The sequence below is a fragment of the Centroberyx affinis genome, unplaced genomic scaffold, assembly GCF_046629955.1.
Source record: "Centroberyx affinis isolate AG114_WGS23_722 - 3 ecotype Tasmania unplaced genomic scaffold, CSIRO-AGI_Caff_v1 ptg000255l_1, whole genome shotgun sequence".
NCBI lineage: Eukaryota > Metazoa > Chordata > Actinopteri > Beryciformes > Berycidae > Centroberyx > Centroberyx affinis.
The window spans coordinates 99,650-124,968 of record NW_027278937.1 but is presented as its reverse complement, the minus strand read 5'-3'; the positions used below and the strand labels follow the sequence as shown (position 1 = coordinate 124,968).

Below are 25,319 nucleotides of genomic sequence, written 5' to 3'. Positions count from 1 at the left end.
AAATTGATGAATTGTTAGACTTCAGCATTATTTCATTTACAAGAAGTTAATACAGGTAGAAAACGTAGAAGCATGACTGTTTTGATCATAGTTTCACTGTTATCTCTCTACCTGCAATACAGATAGTCTTGGTATTCTGGACAAAATCATATCTAACAATACAAATATTTTCAGATTTGGGTCCGAGAGGCAAAATCTCATCAAATGGGGGTCTGTGGCCCTAATGTGGACTAAATTAAGGGTCTTTGATATGAAAAAGGTTGAGAATCACTGATCTAGGCTACATCTGTTTTACTGATTTTTGTAACCGTGTACACTGACTGAATTGACCCATTTGACTGGGACTGTCTGTTCTCCCTTCAACCTACCCTTGCATAAGAATCTGGCACACACAAAACAAAATTGCTGCAACATTTATGATACAGCAGTAACTGCCAAAAACTGATAACTGTCCAGAGTATTTAAGAGAAACAGCATGTGATCAGTTGTAATGTCCACACTATGACCCACTGTTACCTTAATGCCAGGTACACCAGACCCCCCCCCCCCCCAATAATTTTCAATCACACACTCTACTTAGCATGTTCTACTGTTGAAATGGTCAGTTGTATATGTTTACATGAAGCCCCTTTGTTATATTCTTATTTATAGCATATTTGTTTCTTCTTTGCTGTATGCCATTAGGCTACTATTTGCTGTTGCAAATCCCCATGAGATCATTTTAAGTTTAATCTTATCTTGGACCTAATGCATGGTCAAATATAAATATGCCTGTTACAACTTAAGTGTAACTTTTACGACTGAAAATGGTAATTTTATATCAGCTTTGTACTCTGCTGCCCCCTCGCAATGAACTGATTTTAAATTCGAGGGTCATTTCTGTTTTGGGAGGATGTTACTGTCACATGTCCCTTTGGAGTGGGATGCTGTTCTTTGCAGCTTTGTCAGTCTGAACAGGTGGGTAAACGCTATCCCTCAAATGAAAAGTGGCTAAAGTGATCTTATAGGTGTGTCTACCCTTCGCTGCATCCTTGGACAAATCAGAATCATTGCTTCAGGCCAAGGAGAGGTTTATCTGAACTGGTGATGTTCATGTCATACAGTCCAACTTATTAACTTGTCTAATTTGCAGAGGAGAATGCACCAGGCTCGTGTTGTATGCATGATGAAGTGATTTTCTCATTGGCTGCTATGTAGTTAAAGAACAGTGCCAGCCAATCAACACCGGCGGCGGATAATTGCCCTGCTTTCTCAACGAGGTGGATGGTGTGAGTTTTGTGAAGCAATCCATGATGCGTTCAGGTGCTGCCTGTAAACTCCTACTTCACATGTAAAATTATCTTAAATGCAATTTATCGCAAAAGTGCTTTCGGTCGGAACTAATAACAAAACGGACCCCGAAACAAGGTAGTTTTCTTGGTGGGTGTTGTTTTAATTCAGAAGTTAAGCGGTACAGAGCTGCTACTTGCTGCAGCGTCAGAATATAGCAGAGTAAATGTGCATCAGGCGTAACTGATGTTTTAATTAATTTAAATGAATGTTGCTACATGTGTGTGGCAGCTACATTTGAGCGAATAGTGAAAATAGCCACATGCAACAATGCTAATTACTTACATCAAATGCCAAAAACAATAACATGCAATATTTAATTGCATCACATGTCACATGTTCCATGCTCTGCAACCCCTAAATGCAATTTCAAAATTCAGACTTTCCCGTGTTTCTCAATCATATTCACCACTTTGTTGGCTCGTGCAGCTGCTCACCGTGTAATTGCTGACATTTCCAACAGCTCCTGAAGGCAGCAATAGAGCATGGTGTGAAATAAACCAATCAGAGAGCAGGAAACATCAGCCAAGCCTATCGGCAGATGGGGGATGGAGACAAAACTCAGGAGGAGCCCCACGCTCCGGTGCCAGTGATTCCCACAGACAGCGACAGTTCATCATAACGACTGAGCTCCAGATTCATCCATCCGACCGCAAGAAACCAGCAGAGTTCTCACAATAAAACCAGCGTGTTGAAGGATCGAGGTAAATGAAGGATGTTGTTTAAAACTGTTTTTTCGAATCTCTCTCTCTCTCTCTCTCTCTCTCTCTCTCTCTCTCTCTCTCTCTCTCTCTCTCTCTCTCTCTCTCTTTCTCTCCAAGAGCCGGAACAACAGGATAAAAAAAAAACAAAAAAAAAAACAAGTTGAACTGGTCAGTCAACCGCACTCTCCACATTAGATTTGAACTCTTGCAAGATGGTCACTGTGTCATTTGTTGCAATAAGTAATTGCTATTATCAGAAATGTCTCCATTTGTGTTCATGTCTGACCTGTTTGTAATTGAATGAAGTGATGAAGTAATTCTCATTAAAATATGACTTAATCCCATCGGAAAGTCAGGCAGCTGTTGGTAAATTAGTAGTTTAGTCAGTTTGGGTAAAGTTGAAAGTGAATATTACTCTCACTCTGCATAACTGGCTTGTGAGGCAGTTTTTCTTAACCTCACTATAGGTTTAATTTGATTGTGTGTGTGTGTGTGTGTGTGTGTGTTTGATGTGTGCCTGATATTGCCTCTACCCAACCATCCATCATCCCCGCTCTGTAAATGTTATTGTGCGTCATCTTGACCAGTGTTAATGTTGTTGTGAGGCAGTGATATTTAATAGCTCTGACAGGTCTGTAGCAGAAAGGAATTGGATGATGTAGGGAGTCTGGATGAGCTTTGGGAAAAAAACAGTGTCCCCCTGTTCGGGGCCCAGCACTGTGGTGACTCAGGGACAAGGATGATCAATAGTGAGAAAGCTCCATGACACTCCCATTAATCCCCATAAGCAATGGCTGCTAGGGCCGCAGTGAAGAGCAGGGAGTCCAGTTCGAGCCGACATCAAGGCTTTTTGCTTAATGAACCAATGAAGCAGACGGGCTGGCCGGGTTCTCTGTGCCTGTGCAAGGTTACATAATAGACGGTGGTTGTTTTAGTTAACCCATGAGTTAGGGGAGTTGGTCATTGGGTCTCTAAGAACCACATTTCTCATTATTGATGTCCATCTGGTCTGAGGTAAAAGCAGTGATAAGATTTGCCTCACTGAAGACTTACCAAAACCACATTTAGATAAATTAACAGAAGTGTTGTACCACCATAACATCGGAGGGAACAGACAGACTGGGAAGAAGAGATGGATGGATGCAGAGATTGGTGGGTGTTTTACAATAGGTGTCATGTTAAAAATCATGCCGAAATATGACAGTTCAATGTTAATGTTGTTTAATTGGCAAACGTGTGACTTAAGACCTTTTCTGAATCTTTAGGTTCTACTGGTAAACTCTGCCTGATGTATGATCCACCACTTATTTTAATAAAAGGTGAACATGAAAAATGGTTTGTGCTGCTCATGACCACCTATATGTATTTTAGTTGTAAAACATGAAGAAATAACAGGTGAAGCAGGTATAAATATTAAGATTTTATTGCAGTAAGTTCTTCTAGAAGCATCATATGTATGCTGAATTTACCAGTAGGCATCAACGCTTTGGAAAAGGTCAAAAAGTCATGTTCTGCAAGGTGTGTTTGCTTGCCGATATACAAGGGAACCTTAAGCTGCCAGATTTCAGTATGGAGTTTGATGTGGCGTTCTCTCCCATACAAAAACAGAATGGCACATATCAGGGTTAGGTGTCCCTCAGTGAAGTAGCAATGCATGTCACCTTTTCGCTGCTGATACCAATTCCAAGTAAAAATCCATTTCTTTTTACTCAGCACTACAAGCTTAGACCCATAGTGGTCGTTGGACAAAAAAATGCCTAATTTTTTCTGCATTAGAGAAATCTAGTGATCTAATCCTTGATTTTGAACGAACAGGAGTGGTGCAGTGAGCTTGAAACACCAACCGCATGTTATGAGCTGTGTGTATTGGTGCTGGCCAGAGAGTAAAGGTCACCCCTCCCTAAAGCAATAAGATTTATGAATGCTATTGAAGGTTATTGTATTTGGTGTTATTGTTGTGCGTGCATATCCTGCTAGTAAAGGAAAGGAATCCAACCACCAAAACACCTCATTTAGACACTTCTCACTGGTGTCTAGATCAATCTTTCACTTACATGAGATTACTCTGCAGGTCTAGGCTTGTGACAATGTAGTCAACTATTTGGTGGTGTTTTTTTATGGAGTGTATTATGAGGATTTCAAATCTTTTGCCTTGTATTTCTGTGCCAGTTTTTATGTGCTAAGCAAACTGTTGTGTCTGAATCAGAATCATGTTATTGGCCAAGTATATTTGCACATACAAGGAATTTAGCTTAGTGGTTGCTTGTGTACTTTGTTAAAAGACAGAGAAGAATAAAATACAATATAAACCAATAAAAACAGTAAAATAAAACCCAATATAGAAACGGTCATAGAAAAATATAGAAATATATTTTTCTATGACCTTTTTATATATATATATATATATATATTTATATAGAAAAATCAGAATCAAATGCAGAATATAAGTATTGCACTTAAAGTATTTGCACTGTTTTGAATATTGCACTATGATGAATAAATAAATAACATGAGTGCCGTGTCTAATCTCTGTATCTACTCCCTAAAAAGTAAAAGCGCTTCAAGGAACCTTGAGGGTTTTTTCAGATTGCAGCCTTTAGGGAAACCAGAAGGTTCCTTGAAGAACCCTTTCAACAAGGGTTTATGAACCCTGACGGTACTTCTACAAACCTCTGGTGTGTGGGAGGTTCTTCAAGGAACCCATTCGGAATAAGTTTTCTTATAAGGAACCATAATTTGCTTCAGAGGGCAATTACTGCCCTCTCCACCTTCTCTCTGCTGCAGCTCCAGTGATTACATCTGGCTAACTCAGTGGAACCTGATTGTTTGAGTGGCACATAAGTGCTCATTACCCCATTAGTGTGTGGGTCTTATAAACTGAGGCTAATCATGTTAGCTGTGGCTTTAATGACTCCACTGGCTGTTTCTTCTGCGACATGGAAACAAAGTGAAAAGGTGACTGTGCAAAAAGACAGAAGCCTGAATCTGCAGTTGGTGTGTAATCAGATTTTCTAGCCCTGTCTGTGCATCTGTGCAATCTGTGCATTTATCCTGCATTAATACCACAGACAATTTTTTTTTCACCAATGTTTGATTTTATGCATAGTAAAACCAAATTGGTATATTTTAATACAGAGCTTGAGAGTCTTTCAGCTACCTAATTACCAGACTATTCCTTGAAATTTCTGACAGCTGAAGAAAGAGCAGAGCTTCTTGTTTTTTGTTTTGTTTTGTTTTGTTTTGCTCAAACAATTCGTCAAGAGGATGGAGCACAAACGCAGCAGTAGTCTAGTGAGCAAGCAGTAAAACCTGGCTGCCCTTTAGTCACTTTCCCTTATTCCTTGTCTCTGTATCCATCATCTCTCTGTCTCTGTATTCATCCATCTCTCCTCTCATCTCTGTATCTGCCTCTCCATCTCTCTCTCTCCGTCCGTCTGTCCCTCTTCTCAGGCCAGTCTAGCCTAAGCAGTCATGTCGGCCAAAGCCATCTCTGAGCAGACGGGAAAGGACTTCCTCTACAAGTATATCTGCACATCGGCCGCTGTCCAGAACAGGTTCCGCTACGCCAACGTGACCGCAGAGACTGACTTTGACCGCCTGGCACAGGAGCACCCATGGCTGCTCACAGAGGTGAGGCGGAAGATATCATGGTTTTAAGTTTATAGTTACCAGTTACTGAGGATAAGAACCGACTCAGTGTTCACGCTTATCGCTGCAATCCTTCACCAGCAAAGCAAAAGCACAGGATTCCCAGAACGGCTGTGATAAGAATGCATGTAGAAGAAGTCAGATTAACTTAAGCAGAGTGCACAGTTGGTGCGCTATATCATAAATTTATAGCCTTTAGCTGTCTAAAGCACTGTCTCCCTTAAGCCTGTGTAAAATGATCTTCAGTTTATGGGGACAATTACTTAGGCTGGCAGCAGAGTGCTCTCCTGGTGCTTGTTAGCAGACAGCAGAGCGATCCAGCTGCTCTTCTGGCTTCTTAGGGGAAATGAAGCAAAGTAAATGTCGTGGAGAATTATTGGCAGCTACGTGGGAATGTGTTGCGGCTAAAAGTTGACGAGCACAATAGGAAGAGACGGCGTCTTTAATAATAATGATGTGATGCTTATTGATCGCCGTAGGGAAATTCTCGGTTGACTTCTCCACAGGGAGATCAGGGTCAGCTTCAGTACAGCCGCTCTTTAACTGGAGAACCGGGTTCCCCAGTTAAAGAGCGGTTCCTCTACTTCCTCTACCCCCCCCCCCCCACACACACACACACACACACACTTTGGGATCAACTCTTACCCCTCTTCATAGCGAGGGGAGTCGCAGACAGAGGGGCTGTAATAGGAGTTAATTGAATTAGACTGTGACTCATCTTGCAGGGTAAAACGTCACTCTCCTGCTCTCTCTCTCTCTCTTGGCGGAAGGTTGTTTTTATCTGTAAGGTATGACAAGGGGGGGGGGGGGGGGGCAGATAGAGGGAGATAGGTGCTGCGGTAGAATTGATTAGGAAATTGCATTAACTTTCACCCTCGGCCCTCTCTTCCTTTGCTGGCTGGCAGGCGCCCAGATACTAATGGCTCCGCTGTCATAAGTCATTCTCCGTCTCTGACTTGCCAATGAGAGGAAGCGGGCTCGGTTGGTGGGGGTTAGATTTAATTTTGTATTCACGTCATGCGGGAAAGATGGTTGATACACGCTTCCTACGTGAGAATACCGTTCACCTCAGCCAACATTACTTGGGAACCTGGCGTTTGCCGTTGGACCCCGATTTTTTTTTTTCCTGCTTCTCCAATTCGGACGTCACCAAACAAGGAAATAGCTGCAGTCAAGTGTAGAAAATGATCATTTCATTTCAGGCAAAACAACAGAATGAACAACTTTCATGACATAAGTTTGGTTTGTGATCCTAACTCTTCAAATGCTTTGACAGGACACAACTCCTCTCTGGATTTTTGCGTTTCTGATTAACATTGCAGTGTTTGGTTTACTCTAAAACATTAACTCACTAAATGCCTGTCTTTGTGGGGGGGAAACAATCAGGAGGGTGTGGATGCTCTGCTGAGGAGTTGCAGCACAAAAATAAAAGGGTTCATCAAGCTGCCGAAATTAGTTGTTTTTTTTACTGCATCAATACAAGTTTCTTTTTTTCCTTTCTAGTTATCTGCTGTTCATGCACCTTGGTTTAAGGACAAAGTTGTGACCGTTTTTTTCTCCAAGCATAAAAAGAATACCAATAGTTTTTGTTAACCATCTTAAACTCCCCTATCTATTCAAGTGAGATCAGGTGCATCCTATGTGGAGTTAAAGTGTGTTACTTTCTGCACTGTGACTCACTGTGTCATTAATCCTCTCTGCTCCCAAATAAAGTGAAAATATCAGACTTGTGTTTTGAAAATGACGTCAATTTCCCCTGTGTCATCTCCCTCCTGCAGAGGCTGGTGGTGAAGCCGGACCAGCTGATCAAGAGGCGAGGGAAGCTGGGCCTGGTGGGCGTCAACCTGGACCTGAGCGGCGTCAGAGAGTGGCTGAAGACCCGCCTCATGAAAGAGACGACAGTACGTCATCCACCCACTCTCTCTCTCTCTCTCTCTCTCTCGCTCTCTCCTGTCTCTCAGACAATCGCATCCACCCACCATGTCTGCCTGTTCCTCCTTTTTAGAACACGCACTTTGCTGAACGCTCCTCCGATCAATATCAACCTAGCACTATATTCAGACACTCCTCCTCCTTCTCCTCCTCCCTTTCCTTCACCCTTCTTCCTCTTTTTGGACTCATGCACTTTGTTAGTATATGTGTGTGTATGTGTGTGCTGTGTACGTTTGCCTAAACGGCTTCCCAGATTGCTAATGAGCTCGCTGTCAGTCAACTGGTAGTAACTCAGTCCAGTCAGCTGAAGCAAATCTTGCTAGTGAATAAACAGTCAGTTAATCAGTCCAGGCAGCGGAGCCACACTACAAAAAATTTGTCACTTTGGCACTTAGGTGGCGCTTTGCCTCATAAACCAAGAACCTGGAGTGGGAGGGACCAGGACGGTTCATAAAGCATTGAATAGCTGTGTGTGTGTGTGTTACAGACAGGCAGGCAGAGCAGCAGTGAGATTGCTTGGATGTATCACTCGCCAGACAGTAGAGATGAAACTGTCAGCGGCTGTAAATAACAATAAATGAAGCTGCAGCTGTATTGTGGCTGTCAGTGTAGTGTTTCAACTCGTTTGACGTACGTTATAGAAAGAGACTATATTATCTTTTCTGGAGATGTTTTAATGAATTAAGTAGCCAGGTTAAAGGACACAATGAGAAAACTGCGGATGACAAGTTCACATACAGGATTATTACTCTGGTGTTTGTGAGATGGATTAATTGGGGCTAATTCAATAACTTGGTTCGACCATAGTTGGCCTTAATTAGACCAACCCACACAAATAAGATGTTGGTCTAGACTCTAGAGGGTACCCCCCCCCCCCACACACACACACACACACACCCCTGCTACTTCTTTAGCAGTCTTTTAGCTGTGTGAGTTGACTGGCGAATACCGCTAGCATAGCACTGCTTTTGTTTTTGAACATTTCGTTTTTTTAGCAACTAGCCAGAGAGTGTGTCAGAGAGACCAGTAGGAAGTCAGAGACCAGCGGGTGTGAATAATTCAGTGTGGCAGCGCTACTTCTACTTCTTCCTGTTTACACTTAACCACATTCTATCACCTGCTTTCATGCTTGTTTTATTCTCAAGTAATCCTTTGCTCACTGCTATTTTGAAGTTGCAGTTGTACGAGTATTTCAGGTGTCCGTAATCATAGTAATTCTACTGGAATGAATTCAGTTATTTACATACAAATTGTATTCACAACATGAATGTCTCTCTCTGCCCTCTTTTCTTTCTCCGGGAGACAGTTGTGGAAGTGTCAGCTCATTGATGGCTGAATTGGCCTGAGTCCCTTGTGGGTTTTCAATCAGATGGATGGGGGGCTTTTTTTTTTAACTTTTCCTCCTGTCATCAACCCTCTTTTATTTGTACTCCTCAAAATGGCAACTCCCTCACTCCATTTCTTTCTTTTCTTCTCCTCTCCGCCTGGCTGCTCTGTCAGTCCCTGGTTACTTTGTGCCTGGTGGCCTTTAACGCAGGAATGGTGACAGCCAGGCCAAATGAGCTGTCTGTGTTAGCGGGGCCTTGCCTCTAGCAATACATGGCAACCGTTTCTTTTTTCCCTCTTCTCAGCCTTGTCTCCTATATTTGAAGACAATTCACTTGGGACTAGCTGAGCTCCTGTTTTCATTTTGTATTTCAAATTCAATTTTGTCATTTCAGACAAACCTCCTGAAACATTTTACTTTCTCAGCTAGATTCATTCTCCCATTTCTTTTCCCATTTGTATTGTTTGTAGAGAATATTTTTCTGTTTGTATTGGGTTGACTGTGTTTGTCTGTACCTTTCTGTCTCTGTCCTCCACCAATACTGAAAGTATGTCTGAAAACAAGTGCAGTGATGCATTAATATAGAAACCTCCTGAGAGAGATAGCGGAGTGTTTTGTGGGGTTTTTTTTCTCCCATGGGAATTTATGCTAATATTTTGTTTTGCTCCTAACGTTATCTTCTACTCGTTAAATATTTGATTTTCAGCTCCTTTTTTAAGAGAATTATTGTGTGTGTTCCTCAGGTGGGAAAAGCCAAAGGAATACTAAAGAACTTCCTCATCGAGCCGTTCGTTGCCCATAAGCAGGTAAACCGCTCATTAGAGATGCTGTTTGAGGTCTAGCTCTCCCTTCACTCACTTTTATCTTGACGCATCATGTAGCTGCCAGATCTCTAGTAAGAAAACGATTCATTAATTGACTTTTTTTTGCGGTTTGAATCCCCGTCATCCAGGAGGAGGAGTTCTACGTGTGCGTCTACGCCACACGGGAGGGGGACTACGTGCTGTTTCACCACGAGGGAGGCGTGGATGTGGGAGACGTGGACGCCAAGGCCAAGAAGCTGCTGGTCGGAGTAGATGAGAAGATCACCGAGGAGTCCGTCAAGAAGGGGCTCCTCACCCACGTCCCCAACGACAAGAAAGCGTGAGTTGAATGGAAAAAGGGGATCAGAGGGGACATGCAGAACTTAAGCTATCCGTCCGTGTAAAAATGTATAAACAAACTATTAAATGGAGATTTTTTCACTGTGGATAGATAGACCTATATTTTATTATTTTATCTTTTAAAGGACATTGGAGCTCCTTCAGGAATTGTTTGTATCTTAAAAACATGTCAGCATATTTTTTTTTTTTTTTTTTTCCATTTATTTATTTATTTTCATGCAAACAAAATGATGAGACCTAGAACACGAAATTTAAAATAGGGATTGGTTGAAACAGGTCATATGTGCATAACAAATTTATTTCAACTGACGGTCTTTATTTTTTACGTGGAAGAAGCTGCCCCCAAAACAAACTGAACAAAATCTTCAATTACCTCACAGCCTATGTACAATAGAGCCAAATACAATACAGGCCAATTATGGTTTGCATTCACCATCTGACTCTACTACAGTTTCTACTTCTGTCTACCATTGATTTGGATGGCTTTTTAGCAGCTAGTCTGCTATGATTTGTAGTATTGATTCATGAATTCAATTTATTGCCATCAATAAATGGGGGTAGGTCATTTGGAAATCATGAATAAGAATGGAGGCATCAGTTGAATGAAAGAAATATCGAGCATTAAGTCATAAACCAACCAATAGGCTTATTCATAACGTTCAATATTTTAAAAAGTCTAATTGATCTTATTGCAAAATCATTGTGAGACACGCGTTCCTTATAAAAGCCAGCAAAGAATGGGCATTTTCCTTCATATTATTTGGCTTGTGGCCAGCGCTGGAAAACAAAAGCAGCACATAATTGAAGTAACGGAGCACTTTGAGATTGCAGTAAAGGTGGGGGAGGAGATGGAGGAGATGGGAGGAGGGGTTCCATTAGAGAAATGACAAACTCCCTCCTCTGCTTCGCTTTCCTTCGATCAGCCCCCCTCCCCCCCCGTCTCTTTCCACTACAGTCCCATTCAGAGCACGTCCATTTATTTTGATTGGTGTGATACAGTGACCCACCCTGTCCCAACCCCTCCTATCCATCTTCCCAGCGGCGCTCTTTCGAAAGCGCTTTTCTGGCTTGTCTCGCTGTCTTGGCTGACATTGAGGAAGATGCCCCTGCATACACTCTGCCAACCCTTATTCACCTCTTCACCCAGCTTCCTCCTCTCCCCTCCCCTCATCCTCTGGTTTGAAAACAGGAGTGGGACTCAACCCCCCCCTACCCCCCCATCCCCTGCCCTCCCATCAGAACCAGACATGGGAAGCTGAGTCACTCTGGGTTTGGTCACGGTTTTCTCCCGTGGGGCAGCCGGAGTCCTGACGGCAAGCTGACATGGTTACAAAGGCTCTGAGCTGCTGCCTGCACAACTGACAGGCAGGAGAGGAGAGGAGAGCAAAACAACCCCCCCCCCCCCCCCCCCCCCCCCCGCCTCCTCCCACAGCCCCCCTCCTCACTGCTCTGTTTTGACATGTGGAGGAGGAAGCAAATTCGATATTTCCTTCTCTGTAGCAAGGTTCTGCAGATAATTAACAGGTGCTGGTTGGTAGCTGCTGGACTGCTCTTCCTCTACAATCCTTTAATGATATTGGCTGCACGTGTGTGTGTGTGTGTGTGTGTGTGTGTGAGAGAAAGAGTGTGACTAACTAGCATTATTTGGGCATTTTAATTGCTCTGCTGTCAAGTGGTATATTTTTCGTTTTTATTACCTGGCATAAATTGTACAGGGGATCTTGTTAATCTTGTGAGTTTAGATGTCTCTCAAGACTGAACGTGCCCTGAAATAAAAAAAAAAAAATTCTAATGCATCCTCAATATGGAAAGTTGCATAATGGCACATCTGTTCCATTATGCAACTTGTCATGTTCTGTCATGTCCTTTGATGGATGTCTAACGGCACCTATGAAGAATTCAACACCAGTTTGAAATCCAGAAACAAATTGACATAAAGAGTGACACATGCAGTTAAAACAATTTAAGTTAAAAGATAATGGACCAGGTATTTGTGTAGCCACTATACAAATGTTTTTTCAACAACAGTCAAAGTAAATCTTGTTCAAATCCAGTGACACTATAGTGAGGCGTTTGCACAGGATTGGGATTATCAGAGGGCCGTTGTTTTTGTCGATTGCAGTGGAATTGTCCCTTTACGAATTACGTTTTTATGGATATCATTCACATGTGATTAAAATTGCTGATGATCTTAGCACATAATACAAAAATTGCTGCACCAATAGGGCTTTGGAGTAGAGTTTGATGTGTTGAATGTCCTCTTCCTGCAGGGTCCTGGCCAGCTTCATTGTGGGACTCTTCAACCTGTATGAAGACCTGTTCTTCACATACTTGGAGATAAATCCATTGGGTAGGTTTTTGCCTCAAATCCCTTATTACATGGTTTTCTATGTCTGAGCAAGTCACCATGATGCCATGTGCGCTCAGTTGCAACACAGACCCATAAATATGTCATAAGATTATGAAATTGGAAAGGGAACATCAAAAGGAAATTGTAGGGGCAAAAAAACATCAATCTATTATAAAACATCATCTTGTTATGAAACCGAGAGGCAGAAGTTGATTCCGACACATTTTAACACCAAGGGAGGAGAAGATTCAATAATTCATGCACTTGCTGTTTGATGATGGCACTGTGTGTGTGTGTTTATAATGGAGTAATTGGGCACCAGTATATGCCCAGTGGCAGCTGTTCCTGTGGAGGTGGCTGGGGCTGCTGAGACCGGCTCTCCCTGCTTTGATGTCCCACCACCTCCTCACAGTATCCCCAAGCCTTCCACCTCCTGCAGGGAGAGCAGGAAGGTGCTGGCATCACCTGCGGGTGGGCATGGTCCTCTCTCATTTTCCCTGCTCTATTTAAAGCTCAGACCTCACTCCGCCACTACTAGAAATATATTTATACCAAGTGAAAATCAGTAGGTGTGTGTGTGTCTTCACCAGCCTGTTCAACCCTTGTTGTGGGTCCTAAGCCTAAATATACTCTTGCCTTGTCTCTTCTTTTTCTCTTTCTCTCTTCCTTTCCCTTCCTCTCAGTGGTTACAAAAGATGGCGTGTATGTGCTCGACATGGCAGCCAAGATCGATGCCACGGCCGACTACATCTGCAAGGCCAAGTGGGGAGATGTGGAGTTCCCTCCACCCTTCGGCAGGGAGGCCTATCCTGAGGTGAGGGGGGGCTGAGGAGCCGGAGAGAGCAGTGGGTCACATTTCAATCCGTCAGCATCCAGTAGCTGCTGCTGTTCCTCAGTGAGAAGCATGCTTACTGGAGCTGGAGCGCTCAAGTAGGATGTAAAAATAACAGATTGACTAATCTTAGAGATAACTTTGGAGTCTTTCTTATCTTTTCAAATTAGATTGTCACACTAAATGTACAGTAGCTTCAGGAAAATAAACAAGTGTCATAGTCCAGCTGTAAATTTGTCAGTTGATAAGATGCGTACCTCCAGGGCCCACTGTAAATAAACTAATTTGGATTTTATGATGTATGATGACTCAGTCTGCTATAGAGGTAAATGCATTGTGGGTAAATTATGACCTAGTGTCATAGGGTACAGTTGGTGATTATCATAACCACCATTATAAACAAAAATCAGCTTTATTTTCAGAAAAGTATAAATTTATGTTTTTTTTTCCCCCCTCAAAAGACCTAAACTTGTGTAATTTCCATGAGGCTGATGCTCCTTACTATGAGATTTATACTGGGAATTTTATGTTATAAGGATTTGTGTCAGACTAAAAAGATGCGTAAATTGAGTTTGGTGGGTATTATTCCTCAGATACTTCTGTCCCAGCTGCCCTTTCGAGCACTAATGAGGAAGGGGAGTGTCCGCAGCACAGTTGTAAATCAGCCTGTATGAGTCATTGTGGAGAGAGAGATCCTCAACAGTAAAGGTCGAGAGCCGTTCATAGAGACAGACAGGACCCCACATTTACCCTCATACATTACAATGAGATGCTGTGTGATTAGGAAGTGTCTTTTTCTAAAGCACACTGGAGATTGGAGATGTTATGTACAGTCTTGTGACGATACGTTAAGATGTGGCGATCTGATTGTCTTTGTTTTTTTAGAAATTAGGCTTGTGTATACAGCGTTTCTGCATACAGGAATATGTTTGGGTTTTTTTTGGCTGGTGCCAGTAGGAGCTCGTTTGAGACGGACTGTCTGTGTGCCAGACGGGCTCGTCTAATTGGACTGCTGTGAGTCTGGAGTGGAGATGAGCGACAGCGGGGGCCTTTGATTGGGCGTGTTTACGCTCGGTCCCCAGCTGTGGCCCTCGCTGTCACAAACAAGCACCGAGGAGCATCAGATCTACTGGCAATCATAACATTTCATCCAGTGTTAAAAACATGCACTTTCAAGGTGCCACCATGTGTTTAATTATCACACCTATATTATCACACCTATATTAGTAATAGCTGGCTCTTTAAAATCCATGCATGCTCTGTAGCAACAATAATGTAATAACTGCCAGATAATGTAATAACTTGTTAAAATGCAATAAAATGTCCCTGTGAGTCAAAAGTGTAATGAAAAACGTAAGTAATAAAGTACATAATAAATTGCCGGATAGTGTAATAAAATGACCGATATTTTAATAACTTTAATATTGACTAATTGCCCAATAACTGGACATTTTATTACATTTTGACATGTCATTACATTATCTGGCGGTTATACGTTGGTTGCTATATGCTCAAATAATGAAGTGTGCCCCCCCCCGTCCATCCTCTGACCTCCTGACTGACCTCTCCCTCGGCTTTTACAGGAAGCCTACATTGCGGACCTGGATGCCAAGAGCGGCGCTAGCCTCAAGCTGACCTTGCTCAACCCCCGGGGCAGGATCTGGACCATGGTGGCAGGAGGAGGCGCATCTGTGGTGTACAGGTAACCAGTCACAAACCCAGATGTGGACTAAACCAGATAAACAAACAAAGCCTGAATGAATAGGAGATACAAAAGTCTATATATCTACAATAATCCACTTAGGTGATACTTCTGGCTCCTTAAATTGTCCCTTGGCTTTATCCTCATTATAATGACTACAGTATACATAATTGGGTTTAGCATTAGGGAAGTATGCCAGTGATGCAGCAGTGAGATTGATGGTGCAGCAGCCCAGCTCAGTCTCTGCCTGTTCAGCTGCAAGCTAAATTGGATTCTCTGACGTTGCCATTTTAGTGGGAGTCTGGAGGAATGAGCAGCATCTCCCTCGCTGCACCGTCTGTCAGGGGCGAAAAGCGTGAATTCAAGACACACCAGCCATAACTAATTATTCCCTGTGTGCACTGTTAAAGTGTTCTGTTTATTTACATTGCATTATTAACTCAAAACTGAAGGAAAGAGGCATTTGAGCACTACGCTTCACATTGCACTGTAACACTAAATGCACTGATTATCTCACGCTTCTTAAAATTATGTTGACTGTTAGAACTGCAGCACTGGACTGAAGTAAACCTACCTAATGCTGTTATAGGAGATCAGCTGTTGCTATTGTTTCTTCCTCTGTGTGGGTGACCAATAAAAACCTTTCCTAGTGACACAATCTGTGACCTGGGCGGGGTCGACGAGCTGGCCAACTACGGGGAATATTCAGGAGCGCCGAGCGAACAGCAGACCTATGACTACGCCAAGACCATCCTGTCTCTGATGACCCGAGAGAAGCACCCTGATGGTAGGAAATATGGCGTTGACTAAACTGACTTTGACTGGGTGCACTCAAAAGTATAGAATTTTTTTAATATATAAAAAAACACATTTTGTTTTGCAGGAAAGGTTTTGATCATCGGAGGAAGCATTGCAAACTTCACAAATGTTGCAGCTACATTTAAGGTAGATGGAGATCAAATGTTTCTTGTTTACAAAGTAGTATCAACATCCCATTGTGGGCCAGTTATTCAATGAGTCTTTTCTCTTTGCTAGGGGATTGTTAGAGCTATCAGAGACTACCAGGGGCCTTTAAAAGAGCATGAGGTCACCATTTTTGTCCGCCGTGGAGGCCCCAACTACCAGGAGGGGCTCAGGGTGATGGGAGAAGTGGGTATGTACTTCCTCTATACAATTTCTCCTCTGTACAATTTTTCATCTATGCAATTTTATTTTTTTTTATCTCATGTTTTTGCCCTAAGGTGTGCATTTTAACAAAACCAAAAATACATAAAAAATCTATACTTATAATCTCACTTGAGTGTATCGGATATTTTTCTAATGTAAACTTGTGCTCATTTTCATGCACCACACTAAATCTGGGTCTGGGTGCTCTCCTCAGGCAAGACCACCGGCATCCCCATCCATGTCTTTGGCACAGAAACCCACATGACTGCCATCGTCGGCATGGCGCTGGGCCACCGACCGATCCCCAACCAGCCCCCTGTTGCTGCCCACACTGCCAACTTCCTCCTCAACTCCAGCGGCAGCACATCGGTATGACACACGCTGGCTCCGTGGAGACAAATGAGCCGCCGTCATGTCGTGTCCGCTTACTGCGCAGTGAACTGACATCGGAAAGTCCGCCGGTTGTGTAGTCTAGCGGCAGAGGGAACAGAAGACCTACGTGCCACCGCTTCGGTTTCGGTCATTACTGTCTTGGGAACCGGGCCATGTAGTGAGGTTATCAGATGCCCAATGGGTCTTTTGTATAGAGCTTTGCTTTGTGCCCTGCTCTCGTTCAAATGGCGGTCAAACCACAGTAAACCGCTGCTACTGCCTGGAGGCGTCCATTAAAAATGTGCAGTGCGTGGGCTTTCAGCAAAGTGTTTTTGTGTGTGTGTGTATGTGTGTGCGCGCATGCACTTGCACATACCCATAACCTTTTGATATATCACGCTTTTCTCTATGCCATATTTATGCACTTATGTCATTTAGATGTAGAGTTGGATATAGGTGGATGCCAAGGAGAGAAATAGCTGGATGTCAGCAGTATAATAGTATAATACAACATAGTAAAGATAACGCGTGAATAATACAAAAATATGAAGAAACAATAAATAAAGGGAATGTATTTTTAGGAAATTCCAGGACCAATCATTGTAAAAACCTCTCTTTGAGGTCTTAATTTAGGGTTCTACTGTACAGCTCAAAGCTCTAAAATCCAGTTACTCATCCTTACAATGTTTTACTTGTGTGGCCGGTGGCACGGCAAGTCAGGAACACTGAGTGTCATTGTGTAACTTGTGTGCAGGTGATGTCTTATAAAACCACCTGAAGGGCTTAAAGGCTAGCCTGCTCCATTATCTAGCTCAGGAAAAATAAAAGGGAGCACTGTTTTGCCTGTTCTTATAATCAGCTCTGTTGTCACCTGAGCTCTCTACTTAACACATTCTGTATGCTTGTTGTTTTTTTGGATAGCAGAATAGACAAACAGCTTGACACACGTCCTTTCGGTCACTTGTTTGATCTCCTTTCTCTTGTCTCTGTCTTGTCCAGACTCCAGCATCCAGCAGGACCGCCTCCTTCTCTGAAAACAGAGCTAAGGTTGAGGGTTCACCAGCCAAGAAGGCCAAGACAGGCGTCCCCCACGGTCAGAACACACACACACACCACTATGAAATTCATACACTGTGAATGCTGAGGCTTTGATGTCTTGTGTGTTTATACACTGGTCCTCCGCTGGGATGCGTGACAGGAAGAAACCTTGTGATCATGCATGGCTGAAATTTGATTTTAGGTATTACAGCTCCCTCTTTGGACAGCTAGAGAGTCCTGCAAGCCAATCCCAATAAACTGGAAGTGGACACTGATTAATATGATTGGACACATGCATACATCTAATTAATTTAATCAAAAACTGATAGTTCTGTTGTACTTTTTTGTGGTTGTGATTGTTTTATCAGAGCGGCAGGTCTCTCTTTGTGTTCCTGCCCTCTACTGTCTGTCTGCTAGATGAATCTTATTGATGGTGTTCTGACAAATGTGCAGAAATTGTCTCTTTAACCTCTGTTAAACCTCTTACTCTATTACCAGTTGTCAGTGTGTTTTTCTCCTACAACCTTTTAACTTCTTACGGTGCCTCTCCCATTCATGTGTACTGTATGTGAATATGGACTTGTAAAACCAATCTTTTCCTTCTTGGTTGTTATAGCGTCTAAAAGCTTCACTGTTTTATATATATATATGCACATAAAGTTAACAAAGGTTTCACAAGTGGTTCTACAGAGCACACCCCTTTTTAGTGACTTTTTCTGTAATTTCCATCTGTATCTTTGCTTTCCTCTCCCTGTAGCCAAGGCAACGACCCTCTTCAGCAAACAGACCAAGTCCATAGTGTGGGGCATGCAGACGCGGGCGGTGCAGGGCATGATGGACTTCGACTACGTCTGCTCCAGAGACGAGCCATCTGTCGCTGCCATGGTCTACCCGTTCACGTAAGTGTCCTCTGCCCTGCCTGTTTATTACTGTTTACTTTGGTCTGCTGTTAGTGTAATGACTCCTGACTGTACATTTAAAAATTATCAGGATCTCCTCTCATAAGTAAACAGTTTCCTTTGACCAGTCTCTAAATGTCTTTTTGGTGTGACAAATGCTTTTATACATGTTTTCCAGTGGAGACCACAAACAGAAGTTCTACTGGGGCCATAAAGAGATCCTGGTCCCTGTGTATAAGAACATGGGCGACGCCATGAAGAAGCACCCAGAGGTGGACGTGCTCATCAGCTTTGCCTCCTTGCGTTCTGCCTTCGACAGCACCATGGAGACCATGCAGTACCCACAGGTAAAGGCTCCCTGCACCGTCCGCAGGGTACAAAACAACTTGAAAACAATAACGGTTATACTTACAGCTGAGTCTTTCTATTTAATTGTTCCCAGATTCACACCATTGCCATCATTGCTGAGGGAATCCCTGAAGCCCACACCAGGAAGATCATCAAGGCGGCGGACGAGAAGGGCGTCACAATCATTGGACCAGCAACCGTTAGTCTTGCTTCACCTCTCACAGGATTTCACTGTGTGCATTGTCGTCTGAGCAAACGCAGTGAGTTTTCTGTGTATTTTGGTTTGTCCAGGTTGGCGGAATCAAGCCAGGCTGCTTTAAGATCGGGAACACGGGCGGCATGCTGGATAACATCCTGGCCTCTAAGCTCTACCGTCCCGGCAGCGTGGCCTACGTGTCCCGCTCTGGCGGCATGTCCAACGAGCTCAACAACATCATCTCCCGCACCACTGACGGTGTTTTTGAGGGTGTGGCGATTGGCGGGGACAGGTGTGTAGCTGTCTTTTGTCTGCAATATGCCAACATGTGGGTATGAATTGTTTGTATCAGTGGTTCTCAACATGGGGTCTGGGGACCACCAGGGGTCCTTGAGGGGGTTCCAGGGGGTCCCCAGAAAATTCATAAACTGTTAAACTTTGCCATAATTTCAGTCAGCACAATTAGATAATGTAGAAGAATGACTACTTTGATCATAGTTTCACTGTTATCTCTCTAAGTACAATACAGATAGTCATGGAATTCTGGACTAAATCATATCTAATAATAAAAATATTCTCAGATTTGGGTTCGAGAGACAAAATCTCATGAAATGGGGGTCTGTGGTCCTAATGTGGACTAAAATAGGGGTCCTTGATATGAAAAAGGTTGAGAATCACTGGTTTGTATAATGCTGGACTCTTTTTCCAGATACCCAGGCTCTGTGTTTACCGACCATGTGCTGCGCTACCAAGACTCTCCTGGAGTGAAGATGATTGTTGTATTGGGAGAGGTGAGGCAGAAACCCACAGACACACACTGCGTTGCCTACTGGTCTGAACAATTATTTATTTATTTGCACTGCTACCTGTCCTCTGCTACATATCTCTTTTTATACCCTATAGATTGGAGGCACAGAGGAGTATAAGATCTGCCAGGCGATTAAACAGGGCAGGATCACAAAGCCGGTGGTGTGTTGGTGTATTGGCACCTGTGCCACCATGTTCTCCTCAGAGGTGAGAGGGCAGATGCAAAGCCTGTTTTTACATTGACGGCGCCATCAGACAGCTGCCTAGTGAGACACGAGGCAAAATATTCCATTCTGACCCATGATGCACCTTGTTGTCCCTCAGGTCCAGTTCGGTCATGCTGGAGCCTGCGCCAACCAGGCTTCTGAGACAGCGGTGGCTAAGAACAAGGCTCTGAAGGAGGCCGGCGCCTTCGTCCCCAAGAGCTTTGACGAACTGGGAGAGATAATCAAGTCAGTGCACAAAGATAGTCCTTCAAAACGATCATGTCAACATCCATACTGTCGTTTCCAGATGTTATTAGTTGGTTAGATATGTTTACTGAATGCTTCTTAGCAGTGTTTTGTAGTGGCGATCTGTTAAGTTTTTTTATCCTCCCATGCAGATCGGTGTATACAGACCTCGTTGCCAAAGGAGTTATCAAGCCGGCGGAGGAAGTCCCCCCTCCCACTGTGCCGATGGATTACTCCTGGGCACGAGTGAGTATGCCAGCGAGTCTTTGGCACACCAGCAAATTTCCCTCATGAGATCAATATGACTCGCGCTCTTTGATGAGCGCTTATCAGCTGAGGGTTCACTGTTTACATCCATACAAGGAAAAAACGCACTGAACCGCAGCATATTGGGTTAAACCGAGACAGATGGAACACAATGTGGAGTGAGATTTTCTCTCTCTTGTCTTTTCCTTTCTTCCGTCTGTTCGCCCCGCAGGAGCTGGGCCTGATTCGTAAGCCAGCCTCCTTCATGACCAGTATCTGTGACGAGAGGGGTCAGGAGCTCATCTACGCAGGCATGCCCATCACCGAGGTCTTCAAGACGGAGATGGGCCTGGGAGGAACTCTGGGGCTGCTGTGGTTCCAGAGGAGGTCGGCTTCTCAATCCACTAGTGACCGTGAACAACCTCTTGAGAAACCCTGAAATCACTGAAATAAATAACCTAATGTTTTCCCCTTCGGTGTGCAGGTTGCCCAGGTATGCCTGCCAGTTCATTGAGATGTGCCTGATGGTGACTGCCGATCACGGCCCCGCTGTGTCCGGTGCCCACAACACCATCGTCTGCGCCCGAGCTGGGAAAGATCTCATCTCCAGTCTCACCTCCGGCCTTCTCACCATCGTAAGACACATCTCAGCAGGAGCCATAGACGCTTTTATTGACAGCACTGTCAGCGTAGCCCACTCTTGTCAAAGCCCTCCATGAGTTTGAATGTCTTCTTCCGTGTGTGTGATTTTTCAGGGGGACCGCTTTGGAGGTGCTCTGGATGCTGCAGCTAAGCAGTTCAGCAAGGCGTTTGACAGCGGCATGCTGCCCATGGAGTTTGTCAACAAGATGAAGAAGGAGGGCAAGCTGATCATGGGCATCGGACACAGGGTCAAGTCGGTGAGTCCCGCGTCTCCTTTGGTCTGTGTGCTTCCATCTTTCTACATGTTCATTTTACAGTGCAAAAGCAGAATGAGCTTGGACTCCTAGATAATATTCCTGTGACCCTTCATGTAAGGGAGGAGTACTGGATAAAGAAGAGTTAGAAGGGCATTTTTGGAGCGAAATTTGGATTGAATGGAGGAGGAAGATGTGGGGATGGGGGGTAATTGTCTGTTTGTCTTCAGATCAACAATCCCGACATGAGAGTCCAGATCTTGAAGGACTTTGTGAAGCAGCACTTCCCAGCCACCCAGCTGCTGGATTACGCTCTAGATGTAGAGAAGATCACCACCTCCAAAGTAAGAATGATTATAGTAATCCTCTCTTTCACAGCCTTACCTGGATCCTGACGCACTTTAATCCAATCGTCCACTCTAACTAACCCGTTTCTGTTTTTCCTCTGCTGTATTAGAAACCTAACTTGATCCTGAATGTGGATGGCTTCATTGGTGTGGCCTTTGTGGACTTGCTCAGGACATGTGACGGATTTACACGGTAAGCCAATACATTTTTCTCTCAAGTGCAATAAGCTCTATACTAGAGTTAAATATGATTTAGAGGAGAGAAACAGCCATTCCAGTTAGATTTATATTTAAGCTCTGTTGCAGGAGAATGATTTTAAGGCTGGGTTGATGATTCAGACCCTTGTTTACATGCACTGATTTAGCCTCCCATGTACTCCATAATACCTCAGAGTAGTAGAGTAGAGCCAAACTTGGAGCTGAATGCTCATGGATTCATTGAAATGCAAAACTGCTGGGAAGAAAACCTGATGATGATAACAATATATCCAGACACTAGTTGATGTTTAGGGGTTTCAGACTTTGAGAAATCATTGCACAATAACAATTTTTGTCTCCATACTAAAAATGACTACTACTGTATTTTTCTGACTGTTCATCCAGTATGACTGAAAATGGCTTCAAATTAAAGGTGACAGTCTGTACATCAACCTATTGTAATTTTGTATGCAAAATAAGAACACTATGGAATCAAAACGGCAAGCAAAATGCTGTTCCTTGTGGAGCTTGTTGTATTATTATGCCTGCGTTCGGTGCTGCCCTCTTTAATTTCATCAACTCTGTCTCCTCTGTGTTCTTCATCGTCTCCACAGGGATGAAGCCGATGAGTTTGTGGAGATTGGAGCTCTGAACGGTATCTTCGTCCTGGGACGCAGCATGGGATTCATCGGTGAGTCAGATGTTGTTGTGTAAATCGCCACAGCGCAGTGTCGGAAAACTGAAAATGGTAACGTGTGCGAGATGGCGAACACTTTTGACAGTGTTTCTTCCGCTTGTCTCTCCACAGGACACTACCTGGACCAGAAGAGGCTGAAGCAGGGTCTGTACCGCCACCCCTGGGACGACATCTCCTATGTGCTCCCAGAACACATGTCCATGTAACTGCATCAACCCTCCACCCCCTCACAACCCCCCCACCCCCTCACCCCATACTGTCATCTGTCACCCCGAAGCGGTGGCATGAAATAGGGAAGGTGTTACTATTAATATAGTTGTAAATTGCAAATATTAAAACAAAAAGAAGACTTTTAAAAGTATAGTTTTAGTCTTGGAAAACGGCTCGTGCTGCAGCCCTGTGAATAGTAGCAAAACCTGCTGAACTGTGAAGCCCGACTCAGACAAAGCCGAGGTCTGACAGGGTGCTAGAGAGATCTGAGGATGAATCCGGCATACAGTCGAGGGAGTTGAAGTGGATCATTCAGCCGTTGACACTTTGCCCTGTAGTGTTGAGCAGATCACTGGAAATCCTCTTGCCAAGATTAGCAGTGAGGATTCAGTGCCGCCTTGCAGTGTTTACCACAACTTCTCTCACGGCTACAACAGTGAACTACTGTGATTTGCCCCAAATATTACATCATTATTATATAAACCTAGCATGTGTCTGTATCACAGGCTATTGTGTCTCTGTGCAGTGCTCTTTTCGTTGTGCCATATGAGAATCATGAGCTTGCTGTAAGGGGCGAGCCCGTAGTGCAATAATGTCTAACTATCATGTGAGAATATACTGTAGATCAGAGCTTTATTTATGTATAGGTGTATTAACACAGTGAAAATTAAATGGTACGAGAATGTAATAGTTTTTGATGTTCTGTAATGTTTTCCACACACTGGCCAAGATGAAACGGCAGCAAGACGGCTCGCTGTGGGAAACGGGACCATTTTATGAGTCATTCCTGGTATGCGGTGCCGTTTGCTTTTTCCCAGGAAATATTGCTTTTCACCTAGTGGAAAATGTGGCGTTTCCAAAAGGATTTAAATGTAAGGTTAAGTGTTGTTTAATATATAGACATTAATTAAGTTAATTTTATGTTACTTTTTAGAGCTTCGTTTTAAATGGATTAGGGCGTTAATGCCATATCTCCAGGTACCAGATATAATCTTCTGTAAGAATAAGCTATTAAATATTCACCATCTTCTTAGTGGTCTAGTCCTGTTTAAAACTGTTAACTTAAATGCACCAATCACATTAAAATCTGTTTAATTACTAGAGTATTCATGTGTCCCATCAGTAGTACTTCCTCTTGAGGTAAATTGCCCACTCTTAAGACCACAGTGGTTTAAAGGTGAAAATCAATTCCAAATGATAATTTCTCCACCTAGTAATCACTGACTTATAATTATTTGAAGAAAACCGATGAATGTAATGGAGGAAGGGACAATTCACACGTCTGTTTGTGTCTAACAGTTTGGAAGTGCTTCACAGTTGTTAACAGTCTGCTCATAATTTTTATAATTTGCTGATATATAAAGTGCTGAACTTGGCCAAAACCCTTCTCTGTGATAGTAGAACCTGGGCTTTTTTAAAATGATATATATTTTTTCCAAAGTTATGAGGTCCAAAAGGTGCCGCACACCAGGTATTACCCATATCATCATTTATCTGAATGTTGCTAAATTGTAGGAGTTTATCTTCACCAGTGTTGTCTTGTCTTTTTTTTTTTTTTTTTAACTTTGTCTAATGTGACCTGAACGTGCCTCTGTACTGATTTGTTGTATGTTAAGAACTGTGTAAATGAGTAAAATAAAATGTACGTAACGGAATACCTCAGTGTAATTTACTCTTCTATTCTTATGACTTGTTTTGCAAATGTATGTGTTCTGAGTCATGAACCTATCTTTGGAATGTTTATTTGCCTCTCTCCAGACACAATGGCTAAAGGTTAACTTGGTAATCGTGTGTGTGTGTGTGTGTGTGTGTGTGAAAACTATACAGATTTGTAGTTTCAAGATCAAGATAAAAACAAAAGGCATCTAATTTCTGTCAATATATTAAAATGGAAAGCTAAAACTCCTTGGTTGAGTAAGTCTGCACACTTTTCGATTAATACTCAGTAGAATCACCTTTTGCTTTGATAACAGCAGTAAGAGTCTATAAGACTCTACCAAACAGCCATTCGTTATTTGGTTTGGTTGTATGTTGTGTTGAAATATAACATGATAACTTGAGGTTTTTTTTGCAGAGGGGATTTTCCCCTAAATATCATTGTATCTGGGGCTTTTCATCTTCCCCTTCTTCCTGATCACAACATGGCCTCTGAAGAGAAATAGCATAACATGATGCTGCCACCATTATGCTTAACAGTGTTGTGCTGTTTGGGTGATGTGCTGTATTGGCTCTGTTTCATCAGACCATAACACATTTTCCCACATGATTTTGAGAGATTGGCTGTCTTCTTGCAGTGAAAATTATGGGAAAATAAATTAGCATTATATTTTACATAGCCCAGAATCGTGGAGGACATGTGAAATGGTTCTAATGTGCATGGAGTGACGGCCTGATCTAGGCTAGATCCTGGGGTTTCATGGCTTATTTCCTACATTTAATGTTTTAAAATCTTTTTTATT

At 43.1% G+C, this 25,319-nt stretch overlaps 1 protein-coding gene across 1 annotated transcript; it reads left to right on the top strand.

The window, feature by feature from the left end:
• The first annotated feature begins 1,902 nt into the window (after positions 1 to 1,902).
• aclya (ATP citrate lyase a) lies at positions 1,903 to 24,509 on the top strand. The gene is made up of 28 exons (XM_071545384.1): positions 1,903 to 2,033; positions 5,484 to 5,663; positions 7,460 to 7,582; positions 9,684 to 9,746; positions 9,893 to 10,083; positions 12,374 to 12,453; positions 13,137 to 13,267; positions 14,869 to 14,987; positions 15,638 to 15,774; positions 15,871 to 15,932; positions 16,023 to 16,140; positions 16,369 to 16,523; positions 17,526 to 17,619; positions 18,322 to 18,463; positions 18,642 to 18,810; positions 18,906 to 19,010; positions 19,103 to 19,299; positions 19,717 to 19,798; positions 19,911 to 20,021; positions 20,139 to 20,266; positions 20,419 to 20,512; positions 20,745 to 20,899; positions 20,997 to 21,147; positions 21,268 to 21,411; positions 21,639 to 21,752; positions 21,866 to 21,948; positions 22,568 to 22,644; positions 22,762 to 24,509. The coding sequence occupies exons 2-28, from the start codon at positions 5,505 to 5,507 to the stop codon at positions 22,854 to 22,856; spliced, it is 3,279 nt and encodes a 1,092-aa protein (XP_071401485.1). The 5' UTR covers positions 1,903 to 2,033; positions 5,484 to 5,504; the 3' UTR covers positions 22,857 to 24,509.
• Positions 24,510 to 25,319: the final 810 nt, after the last annotated feature.

Excerpts from the sequence above, each read along its gene's own strand:
- aclya (XM_071545384.1), top strand. The coding sequence starts at position 5,505 with ATGTCGGCCAAAGCCATCTCTGAGCAGACGGGAAAGGACTTCCTCTAC. Across the intron at positions 13,268-14,868 it reads GCAGGGAGGCCTATCCTGAG|GAAGCCTACATTGCGGACCT; the intron begins GTGAGGGGGGGC and ends CGGCTTTTACAG. Across the intron at positions 21,753-21,865 it reads AGAAGATCACCACCTCCAAA|AAACCTAACTTGATCCTGAA; the intron begins GTAAGAATGATT and ends CTGCTGTATTAG.